Source organism: Cinclus cinclus, chromosome 1 (assembly GCF_963662255.1).
Source record: "Cinclus cinclus chromosome 1, bCinCin1.1, whole genome shotgun sequence".
NCBI classification, from domain to species: Eukaryota; Metazoa; Chordata; class Aves; order Passeriformes; family Cinclidae; genus Cinclus; species Cinclus cinclus.
The window spans coordinates 20,873,086-20,887,006 of NC_085046.1; the positions used below are offsets into that span (position 1 = coordinate 20,873,086).

Genomic DNA, 13,921 nt, shown 5'->3' on the forward strand with positions numbered 1-13,921 from the left:
GGCCTCTTCTGTTTTTGCTGAGTGCTCTTCACCTGTAGTGTTTTGCTGAAGTATCACAGCATCAAGAGAACTTGAATCTTGAAGGTGTCCCAGCCTGCACCCATGTAATAAGACAGTTACTCTGGAGGTGAAAATTGTGGCAACTCTTGAGTTCCTAAGCAGATACTAAATGGAAGGTGAATATGTGTGGGGCCTCTGCCAGGAGCTCAGTAGGGGAGACCCTTCTCTTGTTTCCAGGGTTGAACCAGTGTGCATTAGTCCTGCTATGAATGTGAGACTCCTCAGAACCTGATAGGTGTTTGCAAAGGATTGGCAAATGCAAAGCTTGCTCTACCACCTTTTCTACTTGGGCTTTTTGAGCATATGTTCCTTCTTTCCCAAAGTAACTTCCTATCTGCAGAGGGAACCCAAATCCCTGAAAACAGAGATAGACCTGGGCAGGCAGTGAAGTGCTTGAAAGATGATTGCTGTGCTTATGTTCTTTACCAAAGCTAATCCTTACGCTCGGTGTAAATGCTCTTATGCTATGGTTAGCCAGCCTGGGAATGAAACACACTAGTGCTAGCATGCCTCCAAAGTTTTATGCACCCAGAAAGTCAGAAAAAAGGACATGTATAAAGGACTATGAAGCAAGGAAAAGAAATCTCACCTCTTGCACCTTCAGACACAGACAAAAATTGTAGCATTAAATGCTTTGTTTAAACTTCAAGGAGCATCATGACTACACAATCACGTTAGCTCATCACTACTGCCTGCCTTTGTAGTTGGTCTCATGAACTACTAAAGTAATGTCTAAATGAATTCAAAATATGGATGAGCTATTGGATGGCTGTGGAAGTCTGGATTAATAAATCTCTGGAAAATATATGTAAACTTTACCTTGTAAGGAACAACAAAACTTACTCAGTTATGCTTTCTTCTGCAAGTAAATTCCTGGGGGCTGGTTGCCTGAATTGCAGTGCTATTTCACTTTCTTCCTACAACCCAACTCCCGCATTAGGAAATTTTTCAGAGTCCCTAGTAAAATTAAAGGAAACTCAGAAGTTACATATGTTTTCAGTCTCGTAGCAGTTACAGTTCTCATCTGCTTTATATAAAACAGTATATGGCTTCTGTCAATTTCCCGGGAAATAATTTTAACTTCATTTTGAGATCTAATGGGGTTTAGGTTTACATTTTCTCACAGGATATGTGTTAATAATTTGCATATGGAAGTATTTCTTTTTAATACTGCAGCAGCAGTAACTTGGTTTTGTATTTGGAAATAGCTTTTCCTTCAGGATACCATGCACCAGGTATCAAGTGGAACCCAAGTCTGCATACATTTTGCGACCAAAACAAGTTGTTCAGCAGAACAAATTATATGATAAGAGTTCAAAAGGGAAGTCTGCTTGTGCTATTTACTTGAACTCAGCTTTAAAAAGACTTATACTGGCATGGAACTTTGTTTAAATAAACTTTCACTTTTGGTATTTATTTGTTTGAGTAATTATACTTAAATCTCTCTTGCTTAAAGCATGTTCATCTATGTAAAAATACAAAGTTCATTTAATGCTTTGTATACAAATTCCAAAGAAGTATAAATTATGTCTTAAAATTACTTCAGCATGATCATTACCAGCTTTAACTCTGATATCCAGCTGCAAATGAAAATACTTACCCCCAGTAAAGACTAACCCTCAAGTCTGAGCAATATTCTTTATTAAAGCAGAAGGTACCTCAGCCAAATGCAATGTAAAATTCACCTTGTATTCAAGACCTTTACACTGTAAAGCCTGAAGAATTGTTCAGTTAGAACTATATTCCACCCTGCATTTAAAAAAATCTGTTTAATAGAAAGTACCAAACTAAAATCAGTTATGCTGAAAAAGCCTTTTTCTTTTTGCGAGGTGGTTTCTTTATCTTATTGGGATTTGGGACAAGTTTCTTGATTTTCAAAGGCTGCAAAATTACATTTGAAAGATCAGGCTGATTGTTTTCCATATGCTTCCGCTTCTGACTTGTGAGCTTATCCCCCAGTGCCTCTGCAAGCTCTTCGGGTTCCAGATTTCCTGAAGAATCTGTATCTGCGTAAGTCATGGATTCTTCAGTTCCATACTGAAACCACGGCACTTCCAAAGCTGGTATCTTTGGAATTATTGCTGCTATTGTTTCAGTGAATTTGTCGGACTGCTTTTTGAAGCCGAGTGCTAGAATGGATGTTAAGCCAAGCAGGGGTGCGACGGTCTCGCTGAGCCGTGGCACCTGCCCTGCCGGCGTGGCGCGGCTCGCGCTCAGCTCGATCAGGTGCGACGTGATCATGGCAGGCTTGGCAGACTTGCACACCAGCAAGAGAAGAAGTTCATTTTTTTCCAAGGCTTTTGTAACTTCATTAACTCCAATAGCAAGCTGTCTTCTGATACTTATGTCAGTCCATCCTGGTTTTTGTTGGCAGCTTTCTGTTCCCTCTTTAGGGAGTTCACTGGTGCCAGCATCACACTTTCTTTCTGTGTGTTTTTTTGTAAGGGAACGGTTTTTTTTCCTTGGACTCTCAATCTTTTTAAGTCCAATATGTTTAATCCTTTTTTCTAAGGTCTCTAGTATAAAATGCATATCTTCTCCATCTATGGTTTTCCACTGGAAAACGAAGGGGTTATCTAGACATGTTTTTACAGTGGTTTTCTTTGCTTTCCGAAGTGTTGCTGTCCCTTGTTGAATTACAGACATCCTGAGGTGGTTCTGTGTTTTGTCACCCTAGGGAAGAAAAAGCAAGACGTTAGTTCAAATACTGTACTGTGTGCTATGGACATTGTTCCCAGAAGCATCTTCTGGGAATGCAGAAAAGTAACACTCTGTGTCAGTGACACTGGCATCTATCAGCCTCCTCACATCAATCCTTCACACATCTTCCACAGGGCAGGTGTGGAGCTGCTTTTTTTTTAGTAAATAAAAAAAGCTGGACAGGACAGTAAGGCAAGTGCAGTGACAACAGACTCTTAGTAAAGCTGAACAAAAGCAGATGGAGGTATTACAGATGTAAAAAAAAAAACAAACAAATACAAGCCCAACCAAACAACAACCTATCCCCAGAATCACAGGCTGAAGCAGCTGCATTGCCCCCTGTGACATGGGAGGGAAAAAAATAAAAACCCCAAACAAACAAAAAACAAGAGCAAAACATGAATCACAACATGAAACAAGTTCCTGAATTTATTTAGGATTTTTAGAAATAACATCTTTTCAGTCTTTAGTCCATGTCTTTGTGTTTTTTCTATATTTGGAAGGTAAGATAGAACTTGGAGACTCTAATAATTTATGCTTTCAAGGAAGGAAGGTAGTCCCCTACAAGCCTCCAAAAGTTCAGAAGGGGTCTTTTGTATTACCTGGACAATGACTTCAGGGAAGAGAAAAGCTGAACAGAAGCAGAGATTTCTCTGATTGATCTAGTCCAGAGTAGCAGTGAAGACATGAGGTCAAGCTTGATGACAGTCCCTGGTAAACTGCAAAACCCCCATGGCTCCTGCTCAGGAGCTCCTATTGTCTTCATTGCTGCACAGGCAAGCTTAGAGAATAAGCGCAGCTCAGGTTTCTAATCGGGGAAAACATGACATGACTCCCCCCTAAGTTTCCCAGTTACCCAAGCAGGCATACAGATTGCATTTATGTACAGCTCGTGGACATCCAAAGGCAGCCACCCAAAAGATACCATTTTGCTAGTCATACCAGTTCCCTGTGTACTGGTAGTGAGCTACTTTGATATAAAAAGACAAATATCATCTTCACCCAAGTGCACTGCCATCAAGAAACATCTGGACAGATTTTCACTCAGTTAAACTCTTGTCTAGAGGACAGCAGAAGATGCACATGGTGTGATTTTGGGGGCAGTCCACGAGTTGGACTGCAAAGGCCAGGAGTTGGATTTGATGATCCTTCCTAATTCTGTCCAACTCAGGACAGTCAGACATGATTCCACCTTGAACAGAGTTGCATCAATGCAATGTGAACTGTTACCCAAAAGGAAAGTCAAAACCAGTGAAGGAGTTTTCAGAGAACAGTAAAAATGAGAATTCCAAAATACAAAAAAAACCCCACCGTGGCACCCTTGAGTACTCTCAGAATAATCTATGAAATACCCTGCGCCACCTCAGCAATGGTCCATCTGACCCTATCTGTTTCCAACAGCGGAACCTGGAGAAACCATCTGGGGAGAACAGGGCTGGCATTCCCCTCACCATTCCTAAGCACCCAGAATGGTTACATCCAGGATGTAAGAATAAAGATGTACCAACTTAACCTATGAGTCCTTTATGGGGCTATCATTCATGCAGTTATCTAATCCCTTTTGCTTACAATCGAAAAGTCAACACAAGTAAATGGAAACGACCACAAGAATTCTTATGTGTGACAGAGTTAGAATGGAAGGTTGTGATTGTTTTTAAAAAATGAACTCTGGGTTATCGCTTTTAAAAGCTTTCAATTAGGGATGCTCTGATGACCTTTGACAAACAAAATCAGCGACAGGTACAAGAAAAAAACATGGAACACGTTAACAGTTCAAAGATTACATTTTTCTTTTCAAGACGGGCACTCCTGAGGAAAATAAGCGTGCAGAAACAAGGAAACAGAGCAGCGAGTGAATAAACGAGCCCCGAGCTCCCGCACCTCGCCCCGTCGCGACCCCCTGGCTTCCGGCGGAAGGGAGCTCGGGCAAACGGCGCCCACGTCCAGCAACTCGGCCCCGCCGCTTCCGCTCCGGAGCGCCCCGCGGGCTCCTCCAGCTCCTGCCAACAGGAGCACAGAACAGAAACGCGGGTTAAGCACGGCCCCAGCACAACGCCCTGCGCCCGCCGCCGCGTCCCGGCACCGCAGCACCCTCTCCCCGGGCCGCCGCCCCCCGCCCGCCGAGCACTGCGGGCCAGGCCGGGCCCAGGCGGCCCCGGGAGCGGAGCGGCCTCCGGCTGCCCGACCGTGGGGCCCAGGCCACAGCTGCCCCCGACCCGCCGGCGCAAAGCGGACCCCACCTCGGCCGTCCCGCGCTCCAGGAACACTCCACAGCTCACGGCCCGGCTCCGCCCCCGGCCTGGCTCCCTCCGCCCCATGTCCCGGCCCCGCTCCGCCCCCGGCCTGGCTCTCTCCGCCCCACGTCCCGGTCCCGGCCCCCGCCCCGCCCGGGTGGGTCTCTCCACGGAGGGTCGGTGTCCGCGCTGCGCTCAAGACCGCATGGTGAACGGGCCATGGCGTCAGTGCAAAGCAGCGTTAAAGCGCTGGTGTTGAGGACCTGCCCCTGGTGCTTCTCACCGTAGGCTCACCAGCGGCATTCCCAGGGCTCGAGCGCTCCCGAAAAGTGGCCCATAGGCGGAGACAGGGCTGGTTAGTCATATATCAGCTAACGCAGTCAGGGCCAGGTCACCAGGTGCTTCGTAGGGACTTAACAGCCGCAGGGTGTCCCTCGCTGCAGTGCAGTATGTGTCGTGCTGTGCACGGAGCTTGTGTGACCACGGGCACAGGTAAGGACTGGGTCCAGTCAATGTTTTCTGCAGTCTGCCCTCGGCCTTTAACAAATCTTCACAAGCATGTTCATTTTCCACACTCACCCTAGTGCATAGCACGGTTAAGCACAACCTCTTAACCTTGAAAGAGCAGAGCTTTGTTAGGGCACTGGTGCTTCAAAGATGTTTTCAATTTTTTTAAAATCTATTTACTTAAATTTACTTGGATTGTTTTCGCATCAGTTCCTGACTAAATTTAAGCTAGACTTGTCTCCCCTTAAATTACTTTTTTGGCATGGTTTTTATGGAAGTTAGCAGGTTAGAAAATGCAGAAGTACCTACCATGGGTCAAACTATGCCTAGGGAATGATGTACATAAAGGTATAGAGTTATGAATATAAATAATTCATTCATATAAGAGGGATAGAAATTTTTTTTTGTTAATGGTTACATTTGCAGGGTAGTTTTATCAATCAATTATCGATCCCCATGTGCAGTAATTCCCCGTGTGTAGTGAGTGATCTCTGTGTGCAGTGATCCCCGTGTGCAGTGATTCCCTGTGTGCAGTGAGTGATCCCCGTGTGCAGTGATTCCCGTGTGCAGTGAGTGATCCCCGTGTGCAGTGATTCCCCGTGTGTAGTGAGTGATCTCTGTGTGCAGTGATCCCCGTGTGCAGTGATTCCCTGTGTGCAGTGAGTGATCCCCGTGTGCAGTGATCCCCGTGTGCAGTGAGTGATCCCCGTGTGCAGTGATTCCCCGTGTGTAGTGAGTGATCTCTGTGTGCAGTGATCCCCGTGTGCAGTGATTCCCTGTGTGCAGTGAGTGATCCCCGTGTGCAGTGATTCCCCGTGTGTAGTGAGTGATCTCTGTGTGCAGTGATCCCCGTGTGCAGTGATTCCCTGTGTGCAGTGAGTGATCCCCGTGTGCAGTGATTCCCGTGTGCAGTGAGTGATCCCCGTGTGCAGTGATTCCCCGTGTGTAGTGAGTGATCTCTGTGTGCAGTGATCCCCGTGTGCAGTGAGTGATCCCCGTGTGCAGTGATTCCCCGTGTGTAGTGAGTGATCTCTGTGTGCAGTGATCCCCGTGTGCAGTGATTCCCGTGTGCAGTGAGTGATCCCCGTGTGCAGTGATTCCCGTGTGCAGTGAGTGATCCCCGTGTGCAGTGATTCCCCGTGTGTAGTGAGTGATCTCTGTGTGCAGTGATTCCCTGTGTGCAGTGATTCCCTGTGTGCTGCCGGCGCTACTCCGCTGCCGAGCTCAGGTCACGGGGACCACGGGATCCCTCCCAGCCCCGCCGCTCCACCGCAGCCCGCTGGCAGAGGCGCCGCGTCCCCGCCGGAGACGGAGCGAGGCCGTTCCCTGCGCATCCTCGCAGCATCATGACTCTTCAGGTACGCACTTCTGCATCTGGTGAGACACAGACGAGACAGGAGGGATGCCCTGTGCGTCTGTGTAATGCCGTGCAGGAGACTGTGGTATTTCTTCAGCGTAAGGATTTTTACTGCAGAATCAAGGTTACCTTGAGGCCAGGGAAATCTGCCTAAACCCTTGGAGGTTAAATAGTACTTTTCACAAGTGGAGGGTGATAAGCACGCTGATTAATTTGAACTCTTTCATAGGTCATGTAATATTTTGGAGCCTTACTTATTGAGGGCGTGCATGAATTGTGTTTCTTCAGGTGTGCATCTGAGTTTGCTAGGACCGAGTTAGACCTGGAAAGGCAAGTGCATATTTATGTTTTTAGGATCTAGCTGGTTACTTTGACCTATTAAAGAAGGAGGGAAACTTCTGCCACTGAGATAGTGTTATATGTGCATTTGGGAAACGTAAATAATTTTTAAGGAAGTTGTGTGTGTTTTTTAGGGTGTATGCATATTTGGACTGCTACATTTTTATAGGCTTCTGTTTTGGTAGGAAAGCTTCTACTTTCTTACCTTCTGGCTACAGAGAGGGCTTCCTTTTACATTCTCTCTGATTATAGCTTTAAATAGCTGTTGAGGATATTGTCTTTATTGCTGGCTTTTAGCCTTCTACCTTTGTGGGAAACTATGAATACTTCCCTTGTCTTGGCCACGCCCTGATGGGTTAAGCTGTTTTTCTTCTTTAGGCGTTCCTATTATCCCTTTCACTGCAAGATTTGCACGCTCTTCTATCCCGGTCTCATTATGCCTGTCTCAGCTTAGTTAGTGTGCATTTTGCAAAGAGTGAGCAGCACAGTGCTCTGACCTAGATGCAGGGAGTGCACTGCCAGCAGCTTAGCAATTTTCTTCTGAGCTGCAATTATGCTGAATAGCACAGAGGTTTCATTGTGCTGTGTTACAGCTAAGAAGAAATCTCTTTCTTCAGTGGGTCAAAATTGCCAAATCCCAAATACAACGCCACCTTTGCTTAATTAATAATCGGAATTACAGTTTGTTTTATTCTGCCTTGAATTCACTCTAGAAGGTGGATTTATTAGCCTGATGATTAAGCAATGAGCCGGAAATCATGATAAGAAAGAGCTGAATGCAGTATGATATGCTGTTCCTCTGCTGTATACACTTTCACATAAAAATCAGTGGTTGAAATGTTAAGATTCTGCATTAGACATTATAGAACTTTTGTCCACATTGGTTTGGTTTACAGTTAGTAACCATATCCATACATTTATTGAATCTAGCTGTATGGGAATGAGGACAAATGTATAAAATAATGTTCTCATTAGTGAGGCTATAGAATATTTACGTTTTGCAAACTGGTAAAATATTCTGCTGTAAATGAAGAATTCATTCCAGTTTTTTCTTTGCAAAAGGGTGCAATGTCTGATAAGAGTCTGATAATTTGTGCTTTTATCTTTAAGGCATGTGTTTATTTTTATGTCTGCATATATTTTTATGGTTTTTTTATTTGAGGAGTTAAAGGGTATTTTAGCAGCACATGATTAAAAGGAAATTACTTTTTTACAGGCTGCTCATAAGCATGTTGTGTAAGCAGGCAAATCCTAAGCAACAGTCTGTGCAGAATGATTGGCTAGAGAGGGATAAAAGTAAAGTTTAGTGTTTAGGTTTAATTTCTGCACATTTTTTGCTCTGTAAGACGTGCGTTTGCAAATTTTTAAACCAGCTTCTGATATTTGCCTATAGATGCAAATAGAATAAAATTATAGGGAGATAAGGTTATTAACTTAATGGTTTCCTTAACGTATTTTATAATTTGTCTTGTACAACTGAACAGGGCTTCTGGTTTATATTCTTACTGTGAAGTTGCCATGGTTTAACACCATCCAGCAAATAAGTACCATGCAGTCACTTGCTCACACCCCCTTCAGTGCAGTGGGATGAAGCAAAAACTTATGGTCTGAGATAAAAATAGTTTAATAATTTTTTTAAAAGTAAAATATAATACTGTGATAGTAGTAATGAGAGAGAGAGAGAGAGGAGGGAGGGAGAGGGAGAGGGAGAGGGAGAAGGGAGAGGGAGAAGGGAGAGGGAGAAGGGAGAAAGGAGAGGGAGCATGAATCCTGCTTTTGTTTGCACGTGTGTTGATAATATTAAAAGATGTCTGTGATGGAGGAGTCAGTCATAGGTGTAATCAAGAATATCTGTACATTTCTGATATTTGAATTAATAATGAAGTATTTATTTTAATAAAATTGTACCTATAAAGAAAAACCTTTGAGCAGTAGGTAATCACATTTATTTTTGCAAGTAAATGTCCATCCCTTTTATACTTCTGTACCAATAGTGTGACTTTAAATGCTTTGCTTTGAAGAGCATCAAACATGTACAGTTCCAGTTTCTTTGGACCGCTGTGTTTAATTACTTGGTAAGGTAATTTGCAGTGCTGATTTTGTTTCCCCTTGTTAAATGCTTCTCCGTTATAAATGCTGTACATCTATTAAAAATAATCTTGTTAGTGCATAGGAGGTTTTGTGACTAGACTTGCACTTGCTGCCTTAGTACAAAACTCCCTCATATCCTAATGCTGCAGTGCCTGGAACACTGCAGCAGTGTGGCACGGCTGGAGTGACTCAGGGGTAGGCTGGGATGTAAATTCAGAGCATGTGAGCTCCTCTGCAATGCCCGTGTCCTTGCCTCTTCCCCGAGGTGAGCACAAAGTGGAACAGGCCTGTTTTCATGGAAGGATAAGGCACCTGACTGTCAAAGCAAGCCCTATGAGCAGTCTCACAGGGACTGTGGGTTTATAGACTCCTGCTTGTGGCAGTGTGTCTGTCCCCTCCCTGCTCCCAGGCTGAACGCACCCATGCTGTGCCTAAGACACAGGGCAAGGTGCTTCTGCCCCAAACCCTGAATTCTCTCCCTGTGCTGGTGTTACTTCCTGGCCTCAAACACATGGGTTCACCATTCTGGGTTTGCTGCTGAAAGGAAGAATAATATTATTTACTTACTCACTATGGCCCTCAGCAATTTTTGATGAAAATTAAGAATGAGCTTAACATCTGAACTTGTTAAAGCATTTCAGGTGGTTGTAGCAAATCCAGGTACAGTTGCTGTGCACAAAGAGACCAAGACACAATACAGCATAAGAAAAATAAAAATTTCAAGACATTTATGAAAGCAACATTAATATTACAAAAACAAAACCAAAAACAAACAAACAAAAAAAAAAGGCTGAGAAGGGATGCTGTAAGGCCATATCAACAGTATTGATTCAGCTTTTGTATGTAGTCTAGAGCACACAGTTTTGGTTTCTCTAAATTACATATAATATATACACATAGCATATGAACATATGAACACATATGAGCCTTTTGGTTCTTTATTCTTGAAAAATCCTGTTTTATTTTGCAGCACTCTCAAATATTTGGTAAAAAAATCTGCGGTGTTCTTAAAAGAAATCAGACACAAAAAGTTGGTCTTAAACCTTCATCTTTCTCTGTGGTATAATTGCATTTTACTAACATTGAGAATTATTTTTTATTAAAATAGGAACAAACTACATAAGTAATTACATGTTTCAGTATATAAAGTTTTAGATTTAAGAATATATTGGGAAGTAATTTAATCTAGAATTTAGTGCAGAAACTGCCAAATCATATATTTTATTGAATGACCAAATGTCAGATCTTTAAGAAGGCAGATGGCACTTGGAATCTGCCCAATTTTCAGAAGGATTATTATATTCAAAATAGAACAGCAGCACTTCTCAAAACAGTCATTATCAATTTTAGCACACCAATTCTTCTCTGTACTCTTCAATCTGCTACTGGGCATCTGGTTCAGGGAGGCCTTGGTTGGAATCTCCCAGAAACTTCTGCTTGTCAGTTATGCCAACACTGAGGTTCTCACTGGAAGATTATTTATTAAAAAGCATGTCCATTGCTGCAGGATTTTTGTCTTTTCCTTTCACTTCACTTTAAGGGTGCTATGTGTATTGTCATCATGAATTCTTCCCCTCTAATGCTTTGTGAATTTACAGCTACAGTTTAAAGAATATTCAAGATTTGCTGTTTTGCAGGGACTTAAGACTGTCCTTTTAATCACACATAATGTTTTTTAAAAAACATTCCTTTTAAATGCACCTCTCTGCCTGCTGCTCCTTGTTGCAACACTGCTGTAACAGATGTACATCCTCCCGTGGAGAGCACTTTTGTTCTTAGAAGGCTTGTGCTTTCCCTTTGTGTGTTTTATATAGCAGTTCAAAATTTGCAAAAATTAGAAATTCCTCAGAAGTTTGTATCTGGCCAATCTCATTAGCAAAGCTAAATTTCCAGACCAAAATAAAAAGCGAGTTCCATCTCAGGAGGCAGAGGTGACTCATTTGGTGGTAGAGTGGCCAAGTTTCTGTGCAGGAAGCTGCAGTGTGCTCAACTACCTGTCCTCACCCTGTTTTGCCTGCTGCTCCTGTCTTAGTGCAGCCACCAGCTGGTGTGTCCTTACATCAATGAATATGTAGTTTCATGATTCCAGGAAGAGGCTTTTTTGTGAGGAAAGATGCTTGAACATCACTCTTTAATTAAACTAGCACTCATTTTCCCTTCATAAATTTAAAAACAGAAATAACCTTTCTCTTGTACTTTCTATTTAAATACAGAATGCTGTAGTGAACTTAGCTCTCATTCATATTTGCTTATTTCCATCACCTGGGTCCACCCAACACAGTCAGTTGCCAAGGGAGAAAGGCATCAGTTAAGGAGACAAACATGTACTTTGTTTTCTTATTAAAAAAAATAAATAAATCAAATCTTTCCTATAACTAAAGGGAAAGGTGGTACAAAGAAGCACAGTGTGGACTTCTGAGGTAATGAATGCCAGGATCTCAGTGATTTAAACAGAGCCACAGTATACATGCTGAAATTATTGCTGACTTTTACACAAACTTTTAAGTTTGTATAGTGGGCTGATGCTGGCCAGATGCCAGGCAGCTACCAAAGCCACTCACTCACTCTCTTCTGCAGATAGACAGGGGAGAGAAAATTTAATGACAGGTTCATTAACTGAGATAAGGACGGGGAGAGTGATCACTCATTAAATACCATAAAGGACAAAACAGGCTCAACTTAAGAGACAAAGTGAATTTATTACAAACAAAATCAGAGCAGGACAATGAGAAGTAAAATAAGTCCTTATAAACACCTTCCTCCCCACCCCTCCCTTCCTTCCAGTTCTACCTCCCTGCCCCAGCAGTGCAAGGGGTCAGGGAATGGGGGTTATGCTCACTTCACCTGTGGCTTCTTCCACTGCTCAGGGAGAGGAGTTGTTCCCCTGCTGCACCGTTGGGTGGCACAGGAGATAGTTCTCTGTGAACCTCTGCAAATGTGAGCTCATCTCACGAGCCAGAGGCACATCCACCTTTGGAGGCATCAGGAATTGGCTCTGCCAGACACGGTGAAAGATTCTGGCAGCTTCTCATGGAAGCCACTCTTGTAGTCCCCCTTACTACCAAAAATCAGGCCATTCAAAACCAATACAGCTGGTTTGTACACATTAAATGTGTGCAGGATATACTGTGCTTCTGCAAATGCTCAAAAGCTAAAATAATTGTTGAAACCAGCATATAGCATGTTAAAGTGCTTGTATCATTCTGCATTAGAGTAGTGCAGTGACCTGAGGGGTCTCTAGTCACTCTGCAAAATCTAGCTCTCTCTGAAATGTTCTGGGCATGAAACAGAACTCCAGACTTTAGCCTGAGACCACTTTATAGCAAGAATGGCTACAGCATCAGGTTGATGTGAATGTGTGATTCACAGTGATGAAATGAGTAAATTTAGATTTTACTCTGGTGCTCTCCTGTGTTTCAGAGTTGGCTGTGGAAGGTGATCATGGCAGTAGCTCATCTCTATGAGGTACCTCTGTGCCAGCCATTGGTCACCTACTTCCCTGGCAGCAGAGCAGTGGAAATGGAGGGTGAATTGGGCAGTACCACTCAGAGAAGATTTGAGCTCCATCACTTGAGCCAACACATTGCAGGCAGGGTCAAAACAATTCAGAGATTACTGTGGGGTGTAAAGTTCAGTGAACGGCTTCATACCTGCAGTGTGACTGTAAAAAGACATATACACCATATAAACTAGGGAGGCTGCTTGCCCCTGTCAGCTGTACAAGCCTATATCCCTTTCTAACATTTATGAAGCTTCTTTCATGGGAAAAAGCCTTGTCTAATTGCTAAACCCAAGTGAGTCATTGAGAATACCTAATGATACTGCTGTGTGTCTATTAACTCGTGTTTTAAATACACCCCTTGAGAGTACACTTTCTGTTCTTTCATCAGGCTGACTTTGATGGTGCTGCAGAAGATGTAAAAAAATTAAAAACAAGACCAACTGATGAAGAACTGAAGGAATTATATGGATTCTACAAACAGGCTACTGTTGGAGATATTAATATTGGTATTACTATATGTACTTCACATTTACTCACATATCTTGATAAAGTCAAGCTAATGTTATGTAAATCTGCATGATAACCAAAGCTATGTATCTATTTTGGCAGAATGTCCAGGAATGCTAGATTTGAAAGGGAAAGCCAAATGGGAGGCATGGAACCTGAAAAAAGGTGTTACACCAATTAAATTTACATCTCGTAGTCAAGTTTATAGGATGACAAATGAGGAAAGATAATGACTCCTACTTTCCTTTGCAGGTTTATCAAAGGAGGATGCCATGAATGCCTATATATCTAAAGCAAGAGCAATGGTAGAAAAATACGGAATATAGAATATTCAAAATAATTCCCACTAATAATTAACTCTTCAGTAGCTGGTGAACTAACTCTGAGAAAAATGCAGTAGTAACTCCTTTTTGTGTAGTTGGACACTAATATCTTTTAAGCATCAGCTATTTGACTTTAAAGGGTATTTACATACATAATCTATTTTTAGCTTGTATACTAATCTAAATAATTTTGAACTGAATAAATTAAGCTTTCTGTGAGAGTTGTGGATTTTTGTGGGTATTAAAAGTATATTTAGCATTTTGACAGAAAAAGACAAAACAGAGAAGCTCCAGTAGTTAA

The 13,921-nt window shown here is 42.7% G+C and overlaps 2 protein-coding genes across 2 annotated transcripts; one reads left to right on the forward strand and one right to left on the reverse strand.

The window, feature by feature from the left end:
- Window positions 1-1,690: 1,690 nt before the first annotated feature.
- Window positions 1,691-5,026, reverse strand: RPP38 (ribonuclease P/MRP subunit p38). The gene is made up of 2 exons (XM_062494638.1): window positions 5,001-5,026; window positions 1,691-2,733 (listed from the first exon to the last, which is right to left on the reverse strand). Exon 2 carries the CDS (start codon window positions 2,704-2,706, stop codon window positions 1,858-1,860), a length of 849 nt encoding a protein of 282 aa, XP_062350622.1. The 5' UTR covers window positions 2,707-2,733; window positions 5,001-5,026; the 3' UTR covers window positions 1,691-1,857.
- A 1,782-nt stretch (window positions 5,027-6,808) lies between these two features.
- On the forward strand, window positions 6,809-13,680 carry ACBD7 (acyl-CoA binding domain containing 7). Its single transcript, XM_062494651.1, has 4 exons — window positions 6,809-6,859; window positions 13,179-13,296; window positions 13,400-13,462; window positions 13,550-13,680. The coding sequence occupies exons 1-4, from the start codon at window positions 6,848-6,850 to the stop codon at window positions 13,621-13,623; spliced, it is 267 nt and encodes an 88-aa protein (XP_062350635.1). The 5' UTR covers window positions 6,809-6,847; the 3' UTR covers window positions 13,624-13,680.
- Window positions 13,681-13,921: the final 241 nt, after the last annotated feature.